Source organism: Hypomesus nipponensis, chromosome 17 (genome assembly GCF_054491055.1).
Source record: "Hypomesus nipponensis isolate SF chromosome 17, ASM5449105v1, whole genome shotgun sequence".
Taxonomy (NCBI): domain Eukaryota; kingdom Metazoa; phylum Chordata; class Actinopteri; order Osmeriformes; family Osmeridae; genus Hypomesus; species Hypomesus nipponensis.
The window spans coordinates 17,085,943-17,110,930 of record NC_140377.1 but is presented as its reverse complement, the minus strand read 5'-3'; the positions used below and the strand labels follow the sequence as shown (position 1 = coordinate 17,110,930).

The window sequence follows — 24,988 nt, the reverse complement described above, 5'->3', positions numbered from 1 at the left end:
ATGTATTACCCTAAGAACACCATCCCCACTGTCAAACACGGTGGAAACATTATGCTTTGAGGGTGTTTTTTTGCTAAAGGGACAGGACAACTTCACCGCATCAAAGGGACGGGGCCATGTACCGTCAACTATTGGGTGAGAACTTTCTTCCCTCAGCCAGGGTATTGAAAATGGGTCATGGATGGGTATTCCAGCATAACAATGACCCAAAACACACGGCCAAGGCAACAAAGGAGTGTCTCAAGAAGAAGCACATTAAGGTCCTGGAGTGGCCGAGCCTATCCCATAGAAAATCTGTGGAGGGAGCTGAAGGCTCGAGTTGCCAAACGTCAGCCTCAAAACCTTAATGACTTGAAGAAGAGGAATGGGAAAAAATCCCTCATGAGATGTGTGCAAACCTGTTGGCCAACTACAAGAAACGTCTGACCTCTGTAATTGCCAACAAGGGTTTTGCTTGAATGGGGCTTTCCATGTAATAAACGGGATAATGTATAGAACGCTGTTGTCATTATCGGGAAAATAAGCCCCTTCAGAGCGAAAATACACTCTCCTCTGAAGAAGACCGCTCAGGAAAGCACCTCTGAAACTTCAGAATCTGATTCTGATGAGCAGAGGTAAATTGTACTGGGAGTGGGGACGATGGGTGGAGGAATGTTAGTTTGTTGTTTAATCTGCCTTACTTATTTAATAAAATGTATATCAGTTCGTGGTTTGTGTATGTATAAGAGAGAAAGAGAAAGTTTCAGTGTTTCATTGAGACTTGAGATTAAATAAACTGCTTAAGTATTGTAGATATTGTAGTATAAATTTTCACATGCAGTTACACATTGTCGGTTAAAAACAAGAAAGTGTCTCGTAAAAACATTGAGTGGCTGGTAGATTTTGAAATCCACCAGCCACAGTGGCCGGTGGACAACATTTTTATTTCCATCCCTGAAACCTACCATTAAACGTATAGACTGATCATTACTTTATCAGTGGGCAAACGTACCAAATCAGCAGAATTATTTGGATTTTGAAATCCCATGTTTTGCTATCCAGGATCAGCTAATGCATTTTACATTTGTACTGATTTTGTACTGAAAGCAACATTGGATTGGATCACCCTGATCCAGATACAAACTTTTCAAGATTACCAAATTAGGATTGCCAGTGTTGCCAGTGCCAGTGTAAATGGGACTACGTATAACAATGTGGCCATTGTAGTCGGCTAGCCAAGTAAAGAACAGGTTCAATAGCCAGCATGGGGTCACTTTTAAGTGTTTTGATTTGAAGACGCAGAAAAAGTCAAACAAATATACATTCTTCACGAATACAATGTGAATATTTTGAACGTTTTTCAAAATCAGAAAAAGGCTAAATATCCAATAGTTAACAAAATTAAAGAACTTTCAAAGTCGGACCTCAGTTGTGGAGAGACCAGCTTTTTGAAAATAGGAATCAGGCTATTAATCAGAAGGTTGGCGGTTTGATAACGTTGTGTCCTTGGGAAAGGCCCTTCACCCTACTTTCCTAGGGGGGAAGGTTCCTGTACAGTGTTTCCCCTATGTAGATTTTTTCCGTGGTGGCCCGCCACGGTTAAATTTCTGCCGCCACGGTATCAGAAATAGGGCTGTACACAATTTTAGGCCGTCTTATCAGCCGTGATTGTTAGAGCGCATGTCGGAGAATAGCACAGACGCGCTTCACAGCGCAGTTGAGATAACTTATGTTGTCAGTTCATTTAAGCCTGTCATTGGATTAGTCTATAGTACTTGCAAATTTAAATGAAGTTAACTGGTGATTTTCGTTGTTTGTATTCTTCCCCTGCTAGCGAAATTGCACGTCTGTGGATTTGATAGCGATTGCTGCCCTTGCTCACGTTTGTATCTTAGGTGCATTATTATGCTGAAGTAGTTTAAATGAATAAATAGTGGGTATATTGTTATTATTTGCTACCGAATGCTTAGCCTATCAAGATCAAATGAAGCATACAGTGTACATGCGTCCGAATGGCCTTCCTTAATCAATAGGCAAGGCCACTGACCATTAACAATAAGTTGTTACGTCAATTATTAATTGGCAGCATTTATGCCATTTAGAACATACTGTAAGGTGTCTTTAAGTATGCTAACTTTATTTCTTTAGGGGAAACAGGATGAAAATATGTGCAATATTACATTAGCTATTAGACTATTACATTAATCTGCTCCGAAATATAGGGTTAAGGTTAGCACTTTGTTTTGGCCGGGGGAGGGAGGGGTTAGACCTGACCTGCCCCCATTGCAAAAACAATTTCTAGGGGAAACACTGCTGTACTTACTGCAAGTCCCTCTGGATAAGAGCGTCTGCTAAATGACAGTAGGGGTAAAACAATTCAACAAGCCCACGATTCGGTTTTATGGGTCACGGTTTCGGTTTGGTTTGTTTAGCACATTAGGTGGAAGAGAAAAACATTACCATTTCAGTGTTCTCTCTGTATTTTCTGTAAATCTGGCGTAGATGCCCCATCATGTTAGATCAGTGGTTGTCAAACTATGGCTATACCCTTCTAGTTGTACGCGGAGGAATCTTTAAATACCTTAACCATGATATAATCGAAAATAAGTTTTGCCTTTCCTATAATATTTTGTTTCGAAACAAAAATAAATTTGGGCACACGCTACTACCTTACTGTTACCGGGTAGTGGCGCATGCAAACATCCTGCGTGAACTGTGTGTAGCTCAATAGGGTAGTGTTCTGTATTTTAACGTCGGTCATAATGGTGGTTAGCCTGACGTTGTCATACTCATAATTCTAGTCAGAATATGGGTCTGATAACTCTCCGTTGGCTGTGACTATGGGGCATGTTTCAACCGAACTCGTAAAACAAATGCCTCTTCGCTCAAATGGATAGACCTACAACCAATCAGAGCAACTTAATAGGTTGTTTGTTGAAAACGAATTCAACCCAAGCGCTCTTTCGTGACGTTGTTGATTACGTTACTGTTGATCATCTGTCCATCATCGTATAAAGCCCGCCCTGACAATTTAATTGGTTCGCCCAGTTTTTCCCCAAACTTGCCCCCCCAGACCAAACTTCCGACCACATTTTTTTGTGGGCGGGGAGAAGTTGGGCTGGCAGCCAGGCTAAATGGTGGTACTTGGAGAGTCGAAGATTTTCTGAGGTAGTACGGGGTGTAAAAAGTTTAAGAACCACTGTGTTAGATGTATTACCGTTAGCATACTTTACACGTGTCTAGCTTCGTATGATTTGCCTCTCCAGTGTTGCCAACTCCTCGGTAAGGAAAGTAGCAGTGCTGAGCGAGGCTATAGTGAGACTGACCGCCTGTGAGTGCTATGGGACGGCAGCATCCCCTGCTCGGAACAGTACTGCGAAACGATCCGTGCTTTCACGTCAGAGTCTCTAAAATGTCTCCAACAACACCAAAAAAACTTGCTAGATTTGTCGGTAGTTGCTTTTGACAATAAAAGTCACCAGGAGGGTTTGGAAAGTCGCCAGATAGTTGCTAAGTTACCCCTAAATGTAAATGTAGGCTGGCTTTGGTTTGCTGAAGTTGAGAAAGAGTGATTTGTTCCTCTGCCTGACGAATCAGTGCTTCAGCTCTTACATATAAATAAATCTGAATTACATGACACTAATACAGTTTGATGTGACCAATTTCAAGTTTTATTACATTTTGTTCCTGAAATCCACCTTGAATCCACCCTTCTGATGGGATCAGAATGATCTTGATTTTGTGGATCAAAGGTATCCCAATCCTACTAAAAAGGTTTTGAACAACACATATTGAAGGTTTCATCCAAATCAAAACCAAGACTGAATTATGCAATCTAATCCAAATTCAGAATCCAGTTTATTTATTCTGAACAATTTTCAAGATTTGATCCAATCCAAAAGTCTAAATCCAATCAGATCACTTCTGAACAAAAAAAACAACAACTCATTTTTAAATTCCCTCACTGTACACTATTAGAGTTCAGTACAATCATTCAAGCCTACATAGTGTAAAATGACCACATTGTGAGTAGATGGTAAACCACTGGTTTCTAAAATGACCATGCTGAAACAGTCAATTTGAGAATGAGGCTATGCATGATGGAACACTGATTGCTTGGCAACATGGTGCAGCAGCGACCCTCAGTTAGCACTAAGTCTATTATGGCAAAAATCATGTCAATTATTTTGATCAATAGTGAGGTAATGATTATTAGACGTGATTAGTCATTAACTTTGTAAACATACTTTTTAAAAATAAATACATTTTTAACAGTGGATTTTCTTGAAACGTATAATTCTAATGAAGTAAAGGAGTAAATTCGACAGCACAGTTCCTTTTTTAGAAGGGACAGCTAATTTTGTTAATGTACCCACACACACCCTCACCTTGTAAGACAAGAAAGTAGTCAGGTATGTTACTGCCGTGCTTCAAACTAGCAATTGATGCAGAGTTCTGTAATAGTCCCAACAACACGTGCAAACGACCAGGGGTGTAGCGTGCAACATGCCACATTACTCTCAGTCTGTCTGAGAGTAAGTTTGGGCTTTTACATTTAGTCATTTAGCAGACGCTCTTTCCAGAGCGACTTACAGTAAGTACAGGGACATACCCCCAGAGGCAAGTAGGGTGAAGTGCTTTGCCCATGAAGTGCTGGGAATCGATCCAGCAAACTTCTGATTAATAGCCCAATTCCCTAACCGCTCAGCCACTTGACCACCCCTTTAGGGAGGGGTGAAAGCACACCACTGTCAAGAAAAGGGGTGTGCTGGATGAATAACATCCAGGGTACTTTCTTTACTTTCAATTGTAGTATTATTATTTTTTTGCCTGGTAAAAATGTCTCAACGTGAATGGACTACTAGTAAGAATCCTACCTCTTTGAGCTGCTCCTTACGCTGCCGATACTGGCGTTTCTGGGACTCCAAAAGGCTGGTGAGCTCTTTCTTCTGCTGACCAAGGATGTGCTGCTGGAATTTTTTTTCCTCTGCTAGTGCTGCTTTTGTCTAGACAGATGCAAGAATAAAGACAAATTGTAAAATAATGTAAAACTTTTTTTATACAGCATCCTAAATAGATTACCACTAAGTCGAATGTTCCTTTTAGAATTAAACTATCCAACCATTTTTACATCTTACCAAAGTTCCCCATGCTACTGTGCCACCCCTAACCCTAGCGCTTTCCCTATAATGGCCTGGTGCGCCTTTGGTAGCTTGTCCCTCACCTCTTTCTCCAGGATGGCTTGGTGTTTCTTGCCCAGTTTGTCCCCTTCACCAGTGAAGCTGTTCCTCTGGTTCTCTAGCTCCTTGTCCAGTCTCAGCTGATGCTCGTCCATTTCTGCCTTCAGCTTGTTCTCAAGGCCCATCAGCTGCTTCTGGTGTTGCCTCCTCATGCGCTTATAGCCAGACATCTGCTCACGTAGTGCTGACCCCTGCTCATGCTCCTGGATCTGGCGTGTCACCTGAACAGATTATGTATAGTATTTGAATAGACTGTGTCAGAACATGTCGAAGCACTATTACAGTAGTCTTGTTGGTCCTTTAATCCAGTGTTTCCCAAACCTTTTTTCTGGGATCCATATTTTAAAAGTCACAAGCCTTCGCGACCCAAGCCAATAGATATTAATAGTAAATCACAAAATAGAGGTGGATTTGACCATTATTGAACAATAATGAGGATATTTTATTGTTATTTTAGAAGTTGTAGGCCTACTGCCATTGTTAATAAGCTATCTCAGACTCGGATCACTTCTCTCTGAACAATTGAACCAGCAATATTTAAAGAAGGTATTTATTTTTTGTTTCCAACATTCAATTGAACCTGCAATATTGGAACAAAATATGAAATGATTACAAAAAGATTACAAATGATATAAAACATGTATCATTTCAACATTGCTAATGGGATAGGTGGGCCTGTCTGCGTTTTTGTACGTTTCAGTCCGTGGTGCTAGCCTGGCTGCCACCCCAACTTAGCTAGCGTTCGCCTTAGCCAATTCCTTCACTACTACTGTAACAGAGCTAGCTGCCGTAGCTGGAAAATCAAACTGTTCCAGAACCCCGTGGGGAGGAAGGCCACAACATCATGGCCACCAACAAAACTCAGCAAAACTTGTTCTTGCTCCGGCTTTAGTTTATAGATATTTGGCAGTGTTGCCACAACGGACCGAATGGCTTCCTTGCAACCTTCTCCGCCGCCATTACGGAACTACAACACTAACTAGCGCACAACATCATCGTTCTCAGCCACTCCCTCTGTTCGCTGATTCGCCGGTAGAAAATCAACCTGAAAAATTGGACTTGCGTACCGAATGGCCAGACTAGTACAGAAGCAAAATCATAATTGAGCAGAAGTACGTAGGAGGGCAGAGCCAGGCTGGGTCTAGGGTAGCTCGGTTGGGGAAAAACAATGTCCGAACAGGAGCTGTTCGGACCAATCAAATTGTCGGGGCGGGCTTTATACGATGATGGACAGATGATCAACAGTAACGTAATCGACCACGTCACCAAAGAGCGCAATAGAAATAGAAATACTGGCCCTATTGAGGACAGGATATTCTGACGAAATGCTTATTCAGAATGATGAAAAGGTCACACATCCATATAGCATCAGTGCGATCGCAGCTGAGTTGCAACAACTCGGTTTCTTCTGCAGGACTAAGCGTCAACTCAAGCAAAGCCTCAGGACTCTCAAATTGAAGGAATTTTGCATCCACCTTTTATCATTCAGAATGGCATACTTTTCTGATGGAGATCATCAAGTAATCAATAAGCGCAACGCCCCATGACTGACCCTCCATGGCTCACCCTCCATGACTTACCCAACTCTTTCTCTCCCCGGTCCGAGGCAGAGCTCTCTGACCCCATTCTCTCTCATCGCCCCACCTCCTGTCCCCTTGATCCTGTCCGCTCCCCTCTCTTTCAAATCATCTCCCCCTCCATCATAACTTTTCTGCTCCATATCCTAAACTCCTCTTACCTCCGGCACCTTCCCCTCTGCCTTCAAACAGGTCATAGTTACCCCTCTACTCCAAAAACCCTCCCTTAACCCTGCCGTCCTCCAGAACTACAGACCGGTATCACTGTTACCTTTCTTCTCTAAAACAATTGAACGTGCTGTATCTAAACAACTGTCTAACTTTCTCTCTCAGAACAACCTGCTTGAACCCAACCATTCAAGACCGGCCACTCCACAGAGACTGCCCTCTTTTCAGTCACCACTGCCCTCCAGTCTGCCAGTCTGCTTCGAGGTCATCCGTCATCATTCTGCTGGACCTTTCTGCAGCGTTTGATACGGTTAACTACCAGATCCTGCTCTACAGACTTTCTGAGATGGGCATCACTGGCACTGCACTCCAGTGGATCTCTAAAGTGAGATAAAATGAGGAAAGGTCATTGTGGGACTGCTTGTAGTGGCTGTAATTCTGCACCAAGGCTGAATGGGAAAGAGACTTCAGATACAGTATTAGGGGACCACTAAGGTCTATATAAAAGCATCCAAAAACAGCATGTCATGGGATCTTTAAATAAATTGAATACATTTGCGATTAACTATATGAAATAATGTGATAAAATATTTAAATAGCTTGACAGTCCTGTGTGTGTGTGTTTTTTTTTTTTAGTTAATCCATTGATGTGCATTGGACGATTAATTGAATAGTCACCTTTATTATTTTAAGCTGTTTTAGTCATCAGAAAATAATGAGAGGTTAAGCTATTACATTTAGCCTACATTACTAACATGTAAATGATTGAAGCTAATACTTCCCTTTCCCCAAGCTGTTAACTGTAGTATATTATCCGTAGGCTTAATCATGAAACATAGTGACCCCACTTTTAACTCTCTCTTTATCTTACCCTCATTGTAGATGGATACACAGAGGAAGACAACATTTAAAAGTGCAGTGTGGGAGTACTACACTCAACCAACCAGGAAGTGTGCAATATGTTGTACGTATGGGTGGTACAATGGCAAATGCCAATACTTCCAATCTGTGGTCCCATTTTAGGATTCATCACAATGACTTGTATCTGCACAAACAAACCTGAATCTGAGCAGGGGGCAACATAAGTCAGACAACATACATGACATGTTTCAGAATTTTTTTTGGGGGACAAATCTGGATTACAGATCAAAACAAATAGACAAACTGATCACAGAAATGATCATTTCGGTCAACCAACCATTCACAATGTTCTCTGACGTTGGCTTTAAGCGACTCAGTAGCAGAACCACGATATGCACCAAAGCTGCCTGAAATCTATGAAAGGGCTGTAAGCAAGATAAAAACCTTAAAAACCTTCTCACCCTCCTTTACAACAGATTGCTGGTCAGGATCAGAGTAAATGATGAGCCTAACATGCCATTTCATTGACGATGAATGGAACATTACATTTATCCGATGCTCTTATCCAGAGCGACTTACAGTAAGTACAGGGACATCCCCCCGAGGCAAGTAGGGTGAAGTGCCTTGCCCAAGGACACAACTTAATTTTGTACGGCCCGGAATCGAACCAGCAACCTTCTGAGTTTTAGCCCGATTCCCTAACCGCTCAGACATCTGACTCCCAATAGAAGGCAGATTGTTTGAAATACAAGAGTAATGCATGGATCCCATACTGGGGAATACAAAGACATTCCTGCTCAAGATTCTACCTGAAGATAAAGGCCAATCAACACAGGGCATCAGAACACTCAGGGAGGTAATGAGGGAGAGCTTAGTCAAATTCGCCCAAAAAATATGGTTATAGCATGTCTTTTGGATCCACGTTTCAAGAGTCATGCATTCTCCTCTGCCTCTACACTAAAGAAGTCCAAAGAATGGCCTTAGAAAATATGTAGAAGGTACACTTCAAGAGCAGGCTGAAACAGAGTCAATCAAGAGCTGCAGGCTGATGGAGAGGAGCCTGCTGCAGAAGACTAAGCTTCTAAAAGGCAAAGGAGAGAAGAGACACTGCCATCTCCAAATAGACAAGATCTTCAGTTCTCTTCTTGGCCCCCATACTGGTGATCTGTCGGCCAAGGACAGCATTGAAGACAAGTTACATCAGTACCTCAAAGAGCCAGTGACCAGCGTGAGGGGGATCCACTTCAGTGGTGGAGACAAAATGAAGGGTGTTTCAAGCAAGAATATTTCTTTGCTCACCACCCTCATCAGTCCCTAGTGAGCGTGTCTTCAGTGAAGTGTCTGCAATTTATGACAAGATAAGAAGCAAGCTCACCGGAGAGTATGCCGAGCAGCTCTGCTTCCTGCACCACACACCGGTGCTGCTGGATTGGGACAATAACAGTAAATGAACTCTGAACCATAAATTGAACATAAAACATTGTGACTTCCAAAGAAAAGGATGAGTTTAGCCATCCTCCACATTCCCTGTTGGTGGGAGGAGGGAAAGGTGCCTCATGCTCGTCAGGGCCCTCCCTAGTGGTGAGAAAATACTTGTTCCTACTAGAAATGTCCAACATTTGGCGCTAAGGCCCTTTCCCCAATCGGTTTTGAAAGATAGACTTGTTTGAGTCTTCAGTCTATATATATGTCGCCCTGAATCGATTCTTCTTTCTTTGAGCATTTATCTCCCTGGTCCGTCAGTCACGGCCCCTTCTAAACTCTGTGAGTCTCTCCCTTGCACGGTGAGCTGCTCTGTCTGAAGTGGTGTTTTTCCATGGAAGAAGCTCATTCAGCCGTTCCTCAACGACCGTTGCAGTGTTTGTCTTCTCCACAGTGACTTTGTATCCTCGTCTATTCAGGTCCTCGGCCACCTCATCTGCACTCCCGTAGATCTGTAGCCCAATTTCCCAGTGGATGCGCATCCTCGTAAAGGGTGTCTGGAAACGGATGCCCTTCTCCTTTAATATGGTTTTGATCGGCCCATATGCTTTGTGTTTCTTCACGATGTCAGTTGCATAGTCATTATCAAAGTAAATTCGCTGTCTATCGATCTCAAACTTCATCTGCCAGGCTTTCTGAAGGACCAACTCTTTGACTTGGAGTTGAAGAAAGTTCACTATTATCGATCTAGGAGTTGCTGTCGCAGCTGGCTTAGGGATCAGTGCAAGGTGCGCCCAGTGTACCTGAAGGTCAACTCCAGATGGCAGACCAAGCTGTTTTTCGAGCAGTTCATCTACAAAGTGAGCGACTGATTTTCCTTCTTTGCCTTCTGGTATTCTATAGATTTGCAGGTTATTTCGTCGAGAGCACCTTTTCAGATCAATCATCTTGTCCCGCATCTCCGTACTTTGTTTCACCACTTATCAACCTGTCTTTCAATTCCAGGCAGACTGACTCCAGATCGGCTATGCGTGTTTGCGCCTCCGTAATGCTTGCATTCGGCAAGGTCATCCTTCATAGACTTTGTGACATCGCTTTTAAATTCACTTAAGTCCTTTCTCTTGTCCTGTTTGAAATATTTCAGTTCTTTAGATAGATAATAATTGAATTAGAAATGCAATGCAAAATGGCTGAAAGAAGTGTATTTATGTAAATGTCCACATTGCCACAATATCTGTGTTAATAAATCATAATAAATAATATCATTGACTGATGGTTTTTCAAACCTTATTGGCTTCAAGATGACATCATTCTGAAGTACCATACGCAATTTCACCTTGATATATCAACATATGATTGAATTAAATTGAATTGCTCCACAGCGTGTGCGCTCCAAATTCTTAGGCCGAATCCCAATACTCCCCCTTACCCCTTGCCCTCAGTTTACCCCTAGCCCTCGAAACTGAGGGGTAAGGGCTACATATCCCCAAGAAATGGGACGCCACTTGGTTACGGCTACGTCATCTAGCACGTATCGATATCTCCAAAGCAAGTAGTGTTATGCACTGATATCAAACGAAATTCACTCCTGATGGAGTTTACTTAAAACTGTAGACATAAGTCAGAGAAATGCGGGACTGTTGTGCAAATCAGCACTGTAACATTAGCGTACCAAACTAGCGATTTTTAGAAACGTTTCAATTGGGAAAATGGTTGCAAATATATATGTACAGGACTGTGTATACCACAAAACAAGACTGTCATAATTATGTTTTAATTTATCAATTAATTAAGCTGAAAATATTACATTTATCGGACTCTCTGGATGATCTGGCCGTCATTGTTGCCGCTCGCGCAGTATTCACATAGCCCTAGGTTTTGTTGGATATGAAGCTCCCACCCTCCACTCCAGAGACAGGTGGTGACAGAGAAGTGCAGACATTAAATTAAACATAGTCATGCGTTAAGAGTAGAGTAAAAAATAGACTAAATGTGTAAATGGATGTTGAAACTCAGTGCTCTGAGTTGGTGCATGGCAGTTTAGGCAAAGGTAGAATTTAAAACTCTAGGTTTAAAAACAATTCAGATTTGATTGAAACTTTCTCTTTCTGACATCCAAAGTCTCCCGGAAGTTCCGGGAGTCTCCCGCATTTCAATAGCGGCTCCCTGCCGCCTGCAAATGCTATACAATCTCCCAGAAATCTGGAATTTTGTATTTAGAGTGAGCGAGAGACTGTCCAATGATGATTTCTGGTAGAAAAAGGTGCGGATTGCGTCCCGTGGGGGGAGAGAGTCTCTGCAGTCATTTAACTTATTTAGCAAGTTGTTTAACTCAAACAATCATACACAGTACATATGGTATACAAAGCTGCAGTCAGATTTGGCAAAATGTTTAGCTTGGATGTTATCTTTACATATAGATGGAGTCTTGATGATGATGATACGCACACAGCTTCAAGGCAGAAAGACGCGTTCCATTTCACTTTTATTGTACCCTACACTTAATATTCCCGCTACCCCCCCTTTCTGAATAAAGTTTGATTGATCTGTTTTTTTTTTTTTTTTTTTTTCTGTTGCTAGGAAAACCAGTTTAGCCAAGCTAACTAACTGCTGTTTTTAGCTAGCTTGCATTACCATTCAATCGCTAACAAAACATTAGTAAAAATAGCTTGCTGGTTCATGCTCGGAGACCTTAGTGCGTCACTAGCTTCACGTCATATAACACAGTCGGGGCACAGCTAGATAATCAGCGTCAGCGCCCTTGGGTACCCAGAATGCAGTGCGGCATGTAAAAAAATGATAAGACTAGTGGAAAAGAGTTTGGTTACAACAGCTGTGCGAGGGATTTCAGTTTTTGTGTTTGTTCAGTTAGATATTTGTAATGTTATTGTTTGTTAGTTATTATAATCTTGTTGGTCACCCTGATTGTACATGTTGTGTAATTTAATTGGACCACAGTCGGCTGCCATACTGTCACTGGCTATTCTCGCAAGCAGCTGAAAATGAGCTCTGGCCTAGCCCAGTTGCCCACATGACTACTCTTAATTGTGGATTGACTGAAATTATGGAAAGAGATCAACTCAAGAAGATATTCAACATCTGCGGTTTTGATAAAGTTTGAAAACAGCGTTGCAGTTAAAATGAGGGAGGCCTGTTTTTGGACTACTTGTAAACCTCATGCGGCCGCCGCAGCATTTCTGCCTTGGCATGACCTGTGTTGGGAGAGAGGGAAACGGCAGATGTGTCTTTATAGGGTGAAATGGAATAAGAAATGCAATACAAAATGGCTGAAAGGGGTATATTTATGTAAATATCCACATTGCCTCAATATCTTTGTCAATAAATCAAATATAATTGACTGATGGTTTTTCAAACCTTTTTGGCTTCAAGATGACATCATTCTGAAGTACCATAAACAATTTCATGCAATTTTACCTTGAAATGTTAACCGTTTCTTAACCTTTGTCCCAAAGCTGACCAAAGCTAATACTCTGCCCTTTCTATTCATAAAATCTCAACAGTTGATATGTAGCAGAGAGGATTAAGAGGCTTAAGACTTGCAACCACATGCTCTTGAGTTCAAATCTCCAGTCAACCTGTTGATGTTTGCCAAGCATGAATTAATATGCTCTCTTGTTGTCCAACTCTTGACCTTCTATAATGTCAATTTGTATAATATTTTGCCATTTTGAGGAGGAACCCGCATTGCTGCTTGCAGCTATATTTGTTCTTATTCTTATTCTCCTTATCTTCTAAACTGCCCAGTAACTCAAGATCCCAACCATAAAAAGTTTTCAAATTTGGCACATTGATACAACAGGCCCTGAGTAACTTACACACCACAAATGGCCAATAGGTGGCACTATGCCAAGCCCAAAGTCTACATGATTTTCTCTCTGCCCCATATGTCGATGAGTCAGAAAATGGGTATACATTTCTTATTTCTCATGAGAAACAAATAGCCATCGGTGAACTATACAGACCGTCATGTACAGTGAAAATTTGGGAAAACAGATATCTTCTCATGAACAATAGCTCCAATTGACTTGAAACTCGGTACAGATTTACCCTCAGGAGGAATCCGCTATTGCTGCTTGCAGTTATATTTGGGTATATATTTTATATTGACAACAGTGTTTCCCACACAGACTAATTTGTGGCGGTGCGCCACAGAATCGACACCGGCCGCCACATATTGCGTTTCGTTAGATTTTTTTTAAAATGCTATTTAAAACACGCAGCATTTTCGTTCAGCTGCATTTCACACCTCAAGTCAAGTACATTTTATTGATCCCACTCGGGGAAATTTGCTTGTAGACAGGTATTAAAACACATTCAATCCATCATAAAATACTACATGAACAGCATACCTGACACCACACAACACAGTACAAGTACAATACAGTACAAGGATCACTTAATATTGAAAACCTGCTCTCCCCCGTCTCTCTGTCACTCACGCTTCTCTCTCACATACACACACACGGTCACAACGTCAGTACACGTTAGTAACAACGTAGATCCGCCATTCTAGTAAGACGGACAGCGAGAACAGCAAGCCTTCAGCATTAGTACTGTAGCTAAAAGTCTTGGAAAGTTGAGGCAAATTTTCGCTAGGTACCTACGAACATGTCTCAATCTGCTAGACAAGTGGGTTCCCCTTTGTTCTATTGGTGAGCAGTGTCACAAACCCTACTTGCGCGGCATCAGAGCCGAACAGCTAAATAGTTATTTAGCACTAACTCATTTCTATTGTTTTGTTTCTGGCAGACAGGACTTGAAAGGGGTGTGAATTTTGTATAGGGTGTTAAATGTGGGGATTTTGGGTTGGGTGTGGGGATTTTGTGAAGGTGTGAATCATTTTTGATTCATATTTAATAAAATAAAGTTCTGTGTAACAAATTATTAACAAAGGAATTATTTTGACCCCCCCCCGGTCAGACCGACCCCCACAAATTGATTTCTAATCTGGGGGAAACACTGGACTATAACAACATTTAAGCAGGAGCTGAGAAGAGGTTAAATTCATAGAAATAACCTTTGCTTTAGGCTCAGAGCCAAACCGCAGGGCTCTGAGACAATTAAGGACCAGGTATATGTTTGAATAGAGGTGGTTTGAGGTTAGAGTTTTGCTCACCAGAGATGCGGTGCGGATTGTAGCAAAGTGGTCTCGATTTCGGTAGCAGGCCCGGCGGCGGCCAGCAGATGGAGCCTGCTGCTGTTCTAACTCAGGCTGGTAGGGGTCATCATAGATATTGTCCTGACAAAACAAACAGCATATTATCATTCCAATCATCAGAAGGTATAGTAATGGTAGGATGGTGTAGTACCATCTTAGAGTTTTGTGGTTTATGATGTGTTATCAAGTGTTTTTATTTTATTTGTTTAAAGCAAGCATATCAGCATGTAAGCTTAATAACAACGGACAAATCGTTGGAGATTTATTTTGGTTAAATGAAACATCACTCAAATGTATGAGTTCAATTGAAAATGCATATAGAATTACTGCCCTAAAAAAATGAATCAAGCACAGACACACTTACAGATGGGCGATGCAAGATAGAGGAGTTGGAGGTGACTGTGTGCTCCCCCTCCTGCATCATGGCAATCTCGTTGCTGTCATCTGAGCCGTCAGCCAGGCTGTTGACAGAGCTGCTCTGGGAGCTAGCGCTGATGGACATGGACGGGACAGACTGGGAGCTTTCCATGCTGTTTACAGTGCCTGTCCGCAAAAGGTACTGCTCCACCTCCTAATATACACATATTTATTTTCATAATTTTTTACCTCTTCACCCACAACTCATGAACACTCCATAATGATCTCAGTGAGTTACAGATCTTCCTTGTTTCATTCACAACTCGTGGCTTTACTTGTAACAGTCTATCTCCTGGGGCCTCATGCATAAAAGATTGCGCAGCTTTCATGCCAGAAAATGGCGTACGGCCAAAACTTGAAAAGTACCTACGCAGAGAAATATTCACATGTATACAACTGGTCGTACGCCAGGTCCTGCGCATCTTTCCTTTATAAATCACAATCAACGTGAGATTGACCGCACGTGAACGAACCACTGACCCTGCCTTGCCTCTTCCCATAAATGAATATATGCAGATAGCCTACATATGCACTCCTGAAGTCATTTTTGTCTAAATTAAAATGGCTAAACAACCGAAAAATAAAAATGTCACAGACTGAGATCAAGGTTCTAAGAACAGAGGTAGAGGTGAGAATGTGTCAACATTGTATTAGCAACAAAAGAAAGTTGGCGAGTGGAAAACTGTCACTTAAGCCCTTTATTGTTTTTAACCTGTAGCACTTTGAGATTTAGCTAAATATAAAGTGCATTACAAATACAATTATTATTGATATTATAGGGCCATAAATGCTGTGGGCTAGGAAAACCGGACCATGACAGAAATTAAGAAGACATGGTCCGATGTAAAACTCGAAATTAAGAAATGAGTGGTGGTGCATCGTAACAGCATGGCAGCTATAGGGTTAGCGTGACATGCATTTCCTGAGTGATTTTGTTGTTCGTTTGACACCCTCAAGTTCAACAGCAGTTATTAAGTGGTGTGGCGAATTAAACAGTAACATTTCCCATTTGGGTTTTAGCATTTTGATGTGATCATTCACATTAATGATCAAACTTATTTTTATGTTTTTTAAATAGTCAACGTCATCGATGTATGAGAGTAAGTGTAGTGGAAACTTTATAAATGTTTGGTGAGTTTTGGTACTTTTCAGTTAGAATTCAGAATGTTAGAATCAGACAAGACTTTGCGGACTGTCCACACATTCTCACTTCTGCTAAAAAGTTTCTGTGACATCCCGCACACTCACGTCAAGTTAATTTTTATACATCACACAGTGTGCGTGAAAACTAGCGTACGCAAGCTTTTTGTGCGTACGCAACATTTATACATGAGGCCCCTGATCTTTAGTCAGAAACTCTTTCCCTCCTCACATCTGTGTTGTCATTCATTACCTCCTCCTCCTCTCCCTCAGGTGTGGGCCCATTCTGCTGAGTCTCCTGGAAGAGGATCTTCTTCATCTTTCTATACTGTAGGTTGTCAAGTTCCCGCACCGCGTCCTTGGTCCTCGCAATCAGGTCCATCACCACTGTGAGCGGCCGCTCATGGCATAGAAACCGATGCTGGGATGAGGGGGGATGGAGTGAGAGAAAGATGAGGAGGCAATAGAGTTTAACAATAGTCATTCCCCTTGTTTGCCCTGACCTTTACTCTGCTGAAACCATGTGGATTTTGTGTGCATGCCTGCATGGAGGTCCAGTGTCTGGACAAATTAATAGATTTTTGTGGAAAAGTATAATTTAGCTAATTATTCTTTTAAACCCAAAGTGAAATTTCTGTCATGAGGAGGGCCGCAAACAGTAGCTAAGTAGGTGAGATAAAGTGTGTATAGTCTCACATTCAGCAACACATCAGAAGTAGGTCTGTCCTGGGGAATCTTCTGTAGACAGGAGTCCACAAAGTTGCGGAAGAAGTCTGACCTGCAACAAACGGAGAGAACAGTCATTCATAGTAGGATAGATCAGAATAAGGGTTCACTCTAGTGGTGGGCCGTTATAGGCGTTAACGTGCTGCGTTAACGTGAGACTTATCGGGCGATAAAAAAAATATCGCCGTTAATCTATTCTCAAAGTTGGGTTGGGAGCTGGGTATACACTACGCAAGCTATGATGACTTTTACATTGATATTTTAGAACGGATGTATACCCAGCCGAATTGCACAGTTGGGGGCGAGAACGAGTCTTCGAACCTCTGTGTATGCCTTGTGTATGAAATTATCACATCAAACGTGACGTGCTATATGGATGGAGCAATGAAGTTGCTTGGTTTGCTTCAGGGAAAATGTATTTTTAAGAAGCTGCCCAATGGAAACCTCGACAAGACTAAGGTTGTTTGCACCTTATGCTATGCTGAATTAGTTTACTGTAGAAGTTCTTCCAGTCTCAAATACCACCTAAACGCAAAGCATCCCTTAGCTAATGCGGAAGATGCCGGGCAAAGCACTGATGTAGCGCAGGGGAAGAGTCGTTGTCAGACTACAATGTTTGAGTGCAACCGAGGCAAGCCCGTCAGCACAGCTCTATCAGCCAAGCTAACTAATCTAATAAACAGTTAATAAACAAAAGTACATCTTATTGAACAAAATGTATTTTCATCACCAATTATCATAGTAGAACAGCTTTCTCAAGTAGTTTGTGATGCATTTTGGAAACAGGAGATGAACCCCTGGTCTAATAAGCCACCTGGCTTGAGAAACCAGTTCTCAAAGACTTACTTTTAGTCATTATTTGGGTAGCACACATTCTGAATGCCTTCAACGGAATTCAAATGAGCAATTTTTTGACACCAAGATTGCAGTGAGATTAATCTAGATTTTAAAAATTAATCAATGCCTACCACTAATTCATTCATAATGGGAGAGGTTGCGAGTTAAGAATATTGAGTCATTTCATAGTGGGAGAAATCAAGAAAAAGGTTTCATTAACTTCATCAGTCCACAGCCCCTAGGATTGTTCAGTACTAAAACTATGCTACACACAAATGTACTCATTTTATATATGTACATATACCATATATCTTGGAAAGCTATGATTCTTGTGATTCTATTAATATAAACCAATTCAAGATCGAGTTGCAATAGAAGTCCGACCACCAACACCCTTTCTTTTTCTTGTCTAATTTTAACGCTCCTATCAACATAGAAAAGTGGATCATCTGGCTTAGTGCTTAGTAAAATTTTATGCCGTACATTTTATCGCAAGATTAACGTTCTTTTTGGCCTAGCAAAAACTGACAGCACTAATAAATACCCATGGACTCTGGTTGCATCATTCTTAAGTGATTGCCAATTGCGAACCAGTCATTCACAAACTCCATTCTAACTTCAGTTCAGATGTAAACATTCCTATAGTCTCAAAATGGCACCTGCACTCTGACCTTTAGATTGACACCTCACTTGACCCAATACGAGCTTCCATGTCCTGTCCATAGCCTTCGACAGCTCTCTAATATCAGTCTTTTGTTAGAGCCAACAATTATGAAACGTAATTGACCATGGGTCAACCAAGGATCCAGGAGTCTCCAAAGGGCACTTATGGAAAACGCCTGGATGTACCCTTAGAAAACCATGTGTAACATATTCATTTTTTTGTGGTATAATCTACTTTGGACTTAGGTTGAATCCCAATACTCCCCCTTACCCCTAGTTTACCCCTTGCCCTTGCCCCTCAAAACTGAGGGCAAAGGGCTACATATCCCTAAGAAATGGAACGCCACTTGGTTACGGGTACGTCATCTAGCACGTATCGATATCTCCAAAGCAAGTAGTGTTATGCACTGACATCAAACAAAATTCACTCCTGATGGAGTTTACTTAACTGTAGACATGCTAGTCAGAGAAATGCAGTAATGTTGTGCAAATCAGCACTGTAACATTAGCGTACCAAACTAGCGATTTTTTTAAAACGTTTCAATTAGGAAAATGGTTGCAAATATATATGTATAGGACTGTATACAACAAACAAGACTGTCATAATTATGTTTTAATTTATATTACATTTATCGGTCTCTGGATGATCTGGCTGCCATTGTTGCCGGTCGCACAGTATTCACATAGCCCTAGGTTTCAAGTAAGCTCCCGATCATACTTGGTTTTAAGGGGTGTATATCCCTTCGTCTTAGCCCTAGCACAAAAAGAGTTTTGGGACACCACTAGCTCTCACGGGAACGCGCCAAACGAAGGGGAAGGGGTAAGGGGGAGTATTGGGATTCGGCCCTAGACTAGGCAAGACTTCATGCTGTGGTCCCATTGTGTTTTCTAGCTAATACCTCCCACCTATAGTGTCATCTGCAGGCATCTGTATGCAAAACAAAATTCAGGCAAAAATAAAAACAATCTATTTCATTGTGTTCAAGCTTCTTTTAGTCAAAACCAGTAGTACTTACAGTGATTATGACAACAGGGGAAATAACTTCAGAGTGTCACCTTTCAAGAGAGACCATGCATGTACTCAAGTCTTCAAGAACAGCTTTCACATTACTTTTGGTGTGCCAACTTTAGGCGCTTGAAACGAATTTGACAGGATTGTTAAGAGGTTGAACAGTGTTCCAGTATTAATGTTCCATTGGTTCAGGGCTCCAGACTAACTTTTTTTACTAGGAGCACAGTAGCCCCTAACTGAAAATGTTAGGAGCGCAAGCAGAACATGGGGCACACCTTATATTGACCTGCAATGCATTTATTAATGTAACTAGAGAGGGTACAATTTAGTGGCAATGGTTTAGACCCTTCTTAGGAGTGCTCAAGCACCCCTAAATTTAATCTCAGCACCCCTAAAAATAATATATTAAAAAAATATATTGTTTATTATCATTTGATGCTGGTAGTTCATGAAGAAAGGGACATCCTTAGCGTTTTCATTCAATATTTTGCATAATAATACATAAATGTATAAATTGTTATCCAGTGAAATTAGGGATTTATATTAGCAAAGGGGTTTACGTTTAGCACTTTCGCAAGGCACTGTATTCATGTCACATTCTCGTTGGGGGCTGAGCCCCCCTAAAGGTCTGATCCTAGAATCGCCCCTGGGACAATTTCTGGGGAAATTGTGGGGTGTGCCTGCGTCGGTTGCAGATGGGTCTGTTTTTTTACTGTCATTTTTACAGCTGATATACAGCGACACACCATATAAGCTTGAGTTTAAATACATTATTTAAGGTGACATTACGTAGCCTTTTGTACATGCAAGTCTTAGTTAATGACTTAAATGTATGATGCACTTTTCAATCAGTCCTCCAACACCACAACACGATACTTGCTGAGTATAACAGCGCAACAGCTCAAACACAGGCAGGGATACAGTAGCAACGCTAGTGCTAAATAAGTATTTAGCTGCTAGGCTCCATGACGCCGGCTAAGAAAGGCTCGTGAAACTGCTCACCAAAACAACGAAGGGGAACCCACTTGTCTGGCAGATTACGATGTTCGTAGGAACCTAGCAAAAAATAGCCTAAACTTTCCAAGACTTTTAGCTAGGTTTATAGGTTCCTAGTGAAAAACAGCCTCAACTTTCCTAGACTTTTAGCTACGGTACTAAAACAGAAGGAACACTGATAACACTTTCTGACTAGAACGTCGTATCTGTGCGTTGTTGCTAACGGTGCTGACATTGTGCACACCTAATGAATTCAACATTTGTAGGTCGCATGTGCGCGAGTGTTTGTAAAAAATGCTCGCACTGTCTCAAAAACTGGTCGCAAAATGCGACCATTTGGTCGCAGTCTGGAGCCCTGCATTGGTTGGACTGAGAGCGTATAGTGTCCTGCTAAAGTGAACATCGAGACCGCCGCATTGACTGCGAGTAATCAAGGCTGTTGCTTATATTGCTTTCAGCTAAAACTTAGTCTCAGGGGTACAGCTGAAGGTACAGCAGTTAGATAACTAGTTTAAACTGGTCAAAGAGTAGCTTGCCAGTGAGTCAGTTTCGGTGGCAGAGTACTCAGGGTCGTCTTTAGTTTGACAGTAATTGGGGGCTTTGTATCTGTGCATTAGCATATTTACGCAGTTAGCACTGCAGAGGCAACCTCGTCTGGCAGCCTCGGCGCACAAAGACTCGGTCAAACAAAGAAAGGAGTCTACCGAGGAAGGCCGACGGGGCCGGATCACCTATTCTGATAAGCATCACCCTATTTATATTCTATTCTACCTAGAACTTATTCATAGCTATTATGTGTTTCCTTAGCATTCCTGTTCATTACACTACCCGTAGATATGTCACAAAGTATATACGGTCAACTTCTAACCTTCACTACCTATCCAGATCGTCTTTTCTCTTTCTGTAGGGCTCTGGAACTGCCGTGAACAAGGCAGACTTCATCCCAGCGTTTGCAACCCAGGCTTATCTTCACTGCCCTCCAGTCTGCCAGAGAGGCTTCGAGGTCATCCGTCATCATATTACTGGACCTTTCTGCAGCGTTTGATACGGTTAACCACCAGATCCTGCTCTACAGACTTTCTGAGATGGGCATCACTGGCACTGCACTCCAGTGGATCTCATCCGACCTGTCGGGAAGATCCTACCAGGTGTCCTGGGGAGGCAAACTGTCAGACTCTCGCCAGCTCTCCACTGGTGTACCACAGGGCTCCGTCCTTGGACCCCTCCTCTTCTCTCTGTACACCACCTCACTTGGACCAATCATCACCTCCCATGGCTTCTCCTTCCACTGCTACGCTGACGACACGCAGCTGTACCTGTCGTTGCCCCCTGACCGATCCGGGGATCTCAGCTAGGATTGAGGCCTGCCTCGCAGACATCTCCGCCTGGATGACCAAGCACCACCTCGAGCTGAATCTTGCCAAAACAGAACTTCTCATCATCCCGGCCAAACCATCCATCTCCCACGACCTCTCAATCACCCTGGGATCTGCAACGGTGACCCCTTCATCCTCTGCCAGGAATCTTGGGGTTACCATGGATGACGAGCTCTCCCTCACGGCTCACATTGCTGCGGTCTCCCGGTCATGTAGATTCACCCTCTACAACATCCGGAAGATCAGGAGATACCTGTCTGAGCACTCCACCCAGCTGCTTGTCCAAGCACTTGTCCTCTCCAAGTTGGACTACTGCAACTCGCCAGTCTCCCAGCATGCGCAACCGGCCCTCTTCAGAGGATTCATAACGCAGTGGCCCGCATGGTCTTCAATCTACCCAGACGCTCCCACGTCACCCCGCTCCTCATCTCCCTCCACTGGCTACCCATCAGGGCCCGCATCAGATTCAAGACCCTGGTACTGACCTTCCGAGCAGTGAACGGGACTGTACCCAACTACATCAAGTCTCTCCTACAGCCTTACACCCCCACCCGCCACCTACGGTCTTCTTCAGACAACCGCCTGGTGTTCCCACCGCTCAAGACCGCCCGGTCCCAACACAAGCTCTTCTCCTGCCTGGCCCTTCAGTGGTGGAATCAACTCCCCACCTCCATCAGAGACACAGACTGTCTCTCCACCTTCAAGAGAAGGCTCAAGACGCACTTGTTCCAGGAGTAAAACGGGACCTAGGAATGGTTTTCTGAACCCAATGCTAGTTTCCTCAAGGATCACAATGACTCTTGCTTAGAGACTTGTTGCTCTTGTTGGTTAGTGGTAACTGATTTCAACTGTTGTATTTGCTGCGAAATATTCTATTTTAGTTAATCCTATTTTTATTTTATTTTTACTGTTGCTTGCTTTTCTACAGGTACAATTGCACTTAGTGATTCATGCTGTTTAATTGTAACTTGCTTAACTACATGCTCTTATGGTTCTTTCCTTATTTTTTGGTTGTTCACAATGTGTGCTTCTTGTTTTGGCTATCTTGTTGTTATTATCAGTGACCTATGGCAATTTGTAAAACTCTCTCTTGGAAGTCGCTATGGATAAAAGCGTCTGCTAAATGAATAAATGTAAATGGTTGAGACTTCTTGGGTGGAAATCAGGAAACACTGAAATTATTCTCACCAGTGATTGGACTGTAGGATGGGACTCTCGTTCTGGGCGATGTGATATAAGGCACTCATAGCATTCATGTTGAAAAGAGGAGGCTTTCTTTCAGCTAGAAAGACAGAAGTTGAAAGATGTGGATAATACAGAAAATAAAAATATATTTTGGAATAGAATATAAAGAAAGGATTGAAAAATGGGAAAAAGTGAGGAAGTAAAAGGGTATTAAGATGGGTATTAAAGTAGAAGTAATACTAGATAATTAACAATGTTAAACTATTGCTCCATTCTGTTCAACTTGCTCTTGTCAATGTACATAAAGCCAAAAGGCATAAAAAAACATGTTAATTAATTGGTATAGTTGCTCACGCAACAAACTCACAAACCATGTCAGCAATCCTCATACATTTACAACAGAATGTTAAGTGCTTATATTGATCAAACCAACAGTTTCCAGTGTAAGCAGTAGTGGAGCAAGGCAGTAGGCTGTCGCCCAACGCTTTTAGGAGCCCCATCACCCCTTGGAGGCAAAACACATTCTTCATTTTTTCTGGTCTGGGCAGAAGAGGGTCATCTGATTTTGAGATGGCTGGAAATGGCTTACCCAGCTCTATGCATGTAATGCCCAGAGACCAGACGTCCACCTTGCCGTCATACTGGCCTTCATCCATGGCCAGGATAACTTCAGGGGCCATCCTGTCAAAGGGTATTGGGATGTATCTGATCAAAATTAAACACCATAAAAGTAAATATGTTCTGCTATGTTAGGATATTAAGCTTGTGGATGACAATATGAAACTATTCTCACCCAAGTATCAAAATGTGAGTATATGGTCCCAGCTAGTTTTAATTACAGAATTTTATTTTGACCTACTTATCCTCGTCAATTCAGGGGAAGGTTATACTGTATGCTGTCAAATAATGATTACCCAGCCATCGAATAGTCAACAGGTAAGGATACAAGCAGAATAAAGATACATAGGATATTTAGACATTAACACCTAAAAAGTCAAGGTTATTTGCCAGGGTTTTTCAATTAAATACTTGTGTCCTACCAGTAAGGGGTCCCCACAAACGAGTTGGCAGGTGCAACAATGGATGCAGAGCCAAAGTCACCCAGCTTCACCTGACCAGGTTCTGTCAAGAGGATGTTCCCTGCTTTTACATCCCTGACAGAGAGAAAGGTATACCCATTTCAAAATTCAACAGAAGAAAATACCAAGGCAAGGCAAAAAAAGGGTTGTTTAAAGACAGCCAAACAAAAGCAGTTAACTAATACAAACATTAACTTTTTTTTTTATTACATAAGAGACTTTTCAGAGATACATACAAAACAAACCTGGCCACATGTTTTATTAAAATGGTGACTACATCATGGCACAAAACTAGGTAACTCTTTACAGTGTACACACAGCAGTAGTGGTAAGAAAGTCCTCAATGTACATAAACTCCTAAAAGAAAGTTTGGAAACGTTATTTGGGTCGATTATTCCTCCCCTTCAATAATACCAATTGGTATTGTATTTTATATGGTTGGAAAGCCTGATTAGTCACCTTTACAATGAGGTACAATTTGTAAGGATTGTGCATTTGTGGAATGAGCAACACAGCTAACCGTGTGATTAGCAGCCTCCCCCCCCCCAAAATCCCCTGCAATATTCTTCTGTTGGTATTCACTCTCGTTTTGAGTTGCTTCGTGGATTGGATGATTGCACTCTCCCACAGTAATAAGGAAAAAAACAACACATATTGACCATTTTTACACTTTATTCATTTTACATGGTCAGGGACCTCAATAGCATGTGGAAGATCCATACGAAGACAACTGCTTGGCGCCTCCACCTCATGGGATCAGCTTGGGCGTGCTGTACGTGCCAGAGTGACCAACGCAAACATGTTGGCTGACTTGTGACAAATCCTAGTTGAGGAATGGGATGCCATCCCACAGCAGTGTGTGACCAGGCTGGTGACCTGCATTAGGAGAAGATGCCAAGCTGTTGTGGCTGCGTATGGATCTTCCACACGCTACTGAGGTCACTGACAGTGTAAAATGAATTAGTGTAAAAATGGTCAATGTGTTGTTTTTTCCTTATTACTGTAGGAGAGTGCAATCATCCAATCCACCAAGCAACTCAAAAGGAGACTGAATACCAACAGAAGATTTTTTTGTGTGGGCCGCTACCCACACAGTTAGCTGTGTTGCTCATTCCACGAATGCACAATCCT

General features: G+C 42.1%; 1 protein-coding gene across 3 annotated transcripts in view; it reads right to left on the bottom strand.

The window, feature by feature from the left end:
• The window catches only part of taok2a (TAO kinase 2a), a 67,985-nt gene that overhangs the window by 12,911 nt on the left and 30,086 nt on the right, over positions 1-24,988 (bottom strand). For all 3 annotated transcript variants that reach the window (XR_014731698.1, XM_084677048.1, XM_084677046.1), the window contains exons 7-15: positions 23,819-23,932; positions 23,368-23,459; positions 22,782-22,875; positions 16,680-16,761; positions 16,237-16,404; positions 14,791-14,997; positions 14,385-14,507; positions 5,204-5,440; positions 4,857-4,985 (exon numbers count right to left, since the gene is read on the bottom strand). Coding sequence is in view for 2 of the 3 variants with exons in the window: in XM_084677048.1 (XP_084533174.1) it covers positions 4,857-4,985; positions 5,204-5,440; positions 14,385-14,507; positions 14,791-14,997; positions 16,237-16,404; positions 16,680-16,761; positions 22,782-22,875; positions 23,368-23,459; positions 23,819-23,932 (1,246 nt within the window). In the remaining variant the exon portion in view is untranslated. The remainder of the gene's footprint in view (positions 1-4,856; positions 4,986-5,203; positions 5,441-14,384; positions 14,508-14,790; positions 14,998-16,236; positions 16,405-16,679; positions 16,762-22,781; positions 22,876-23,367; positions 23,460-23,818; positions 23,933-24,988) is intronic.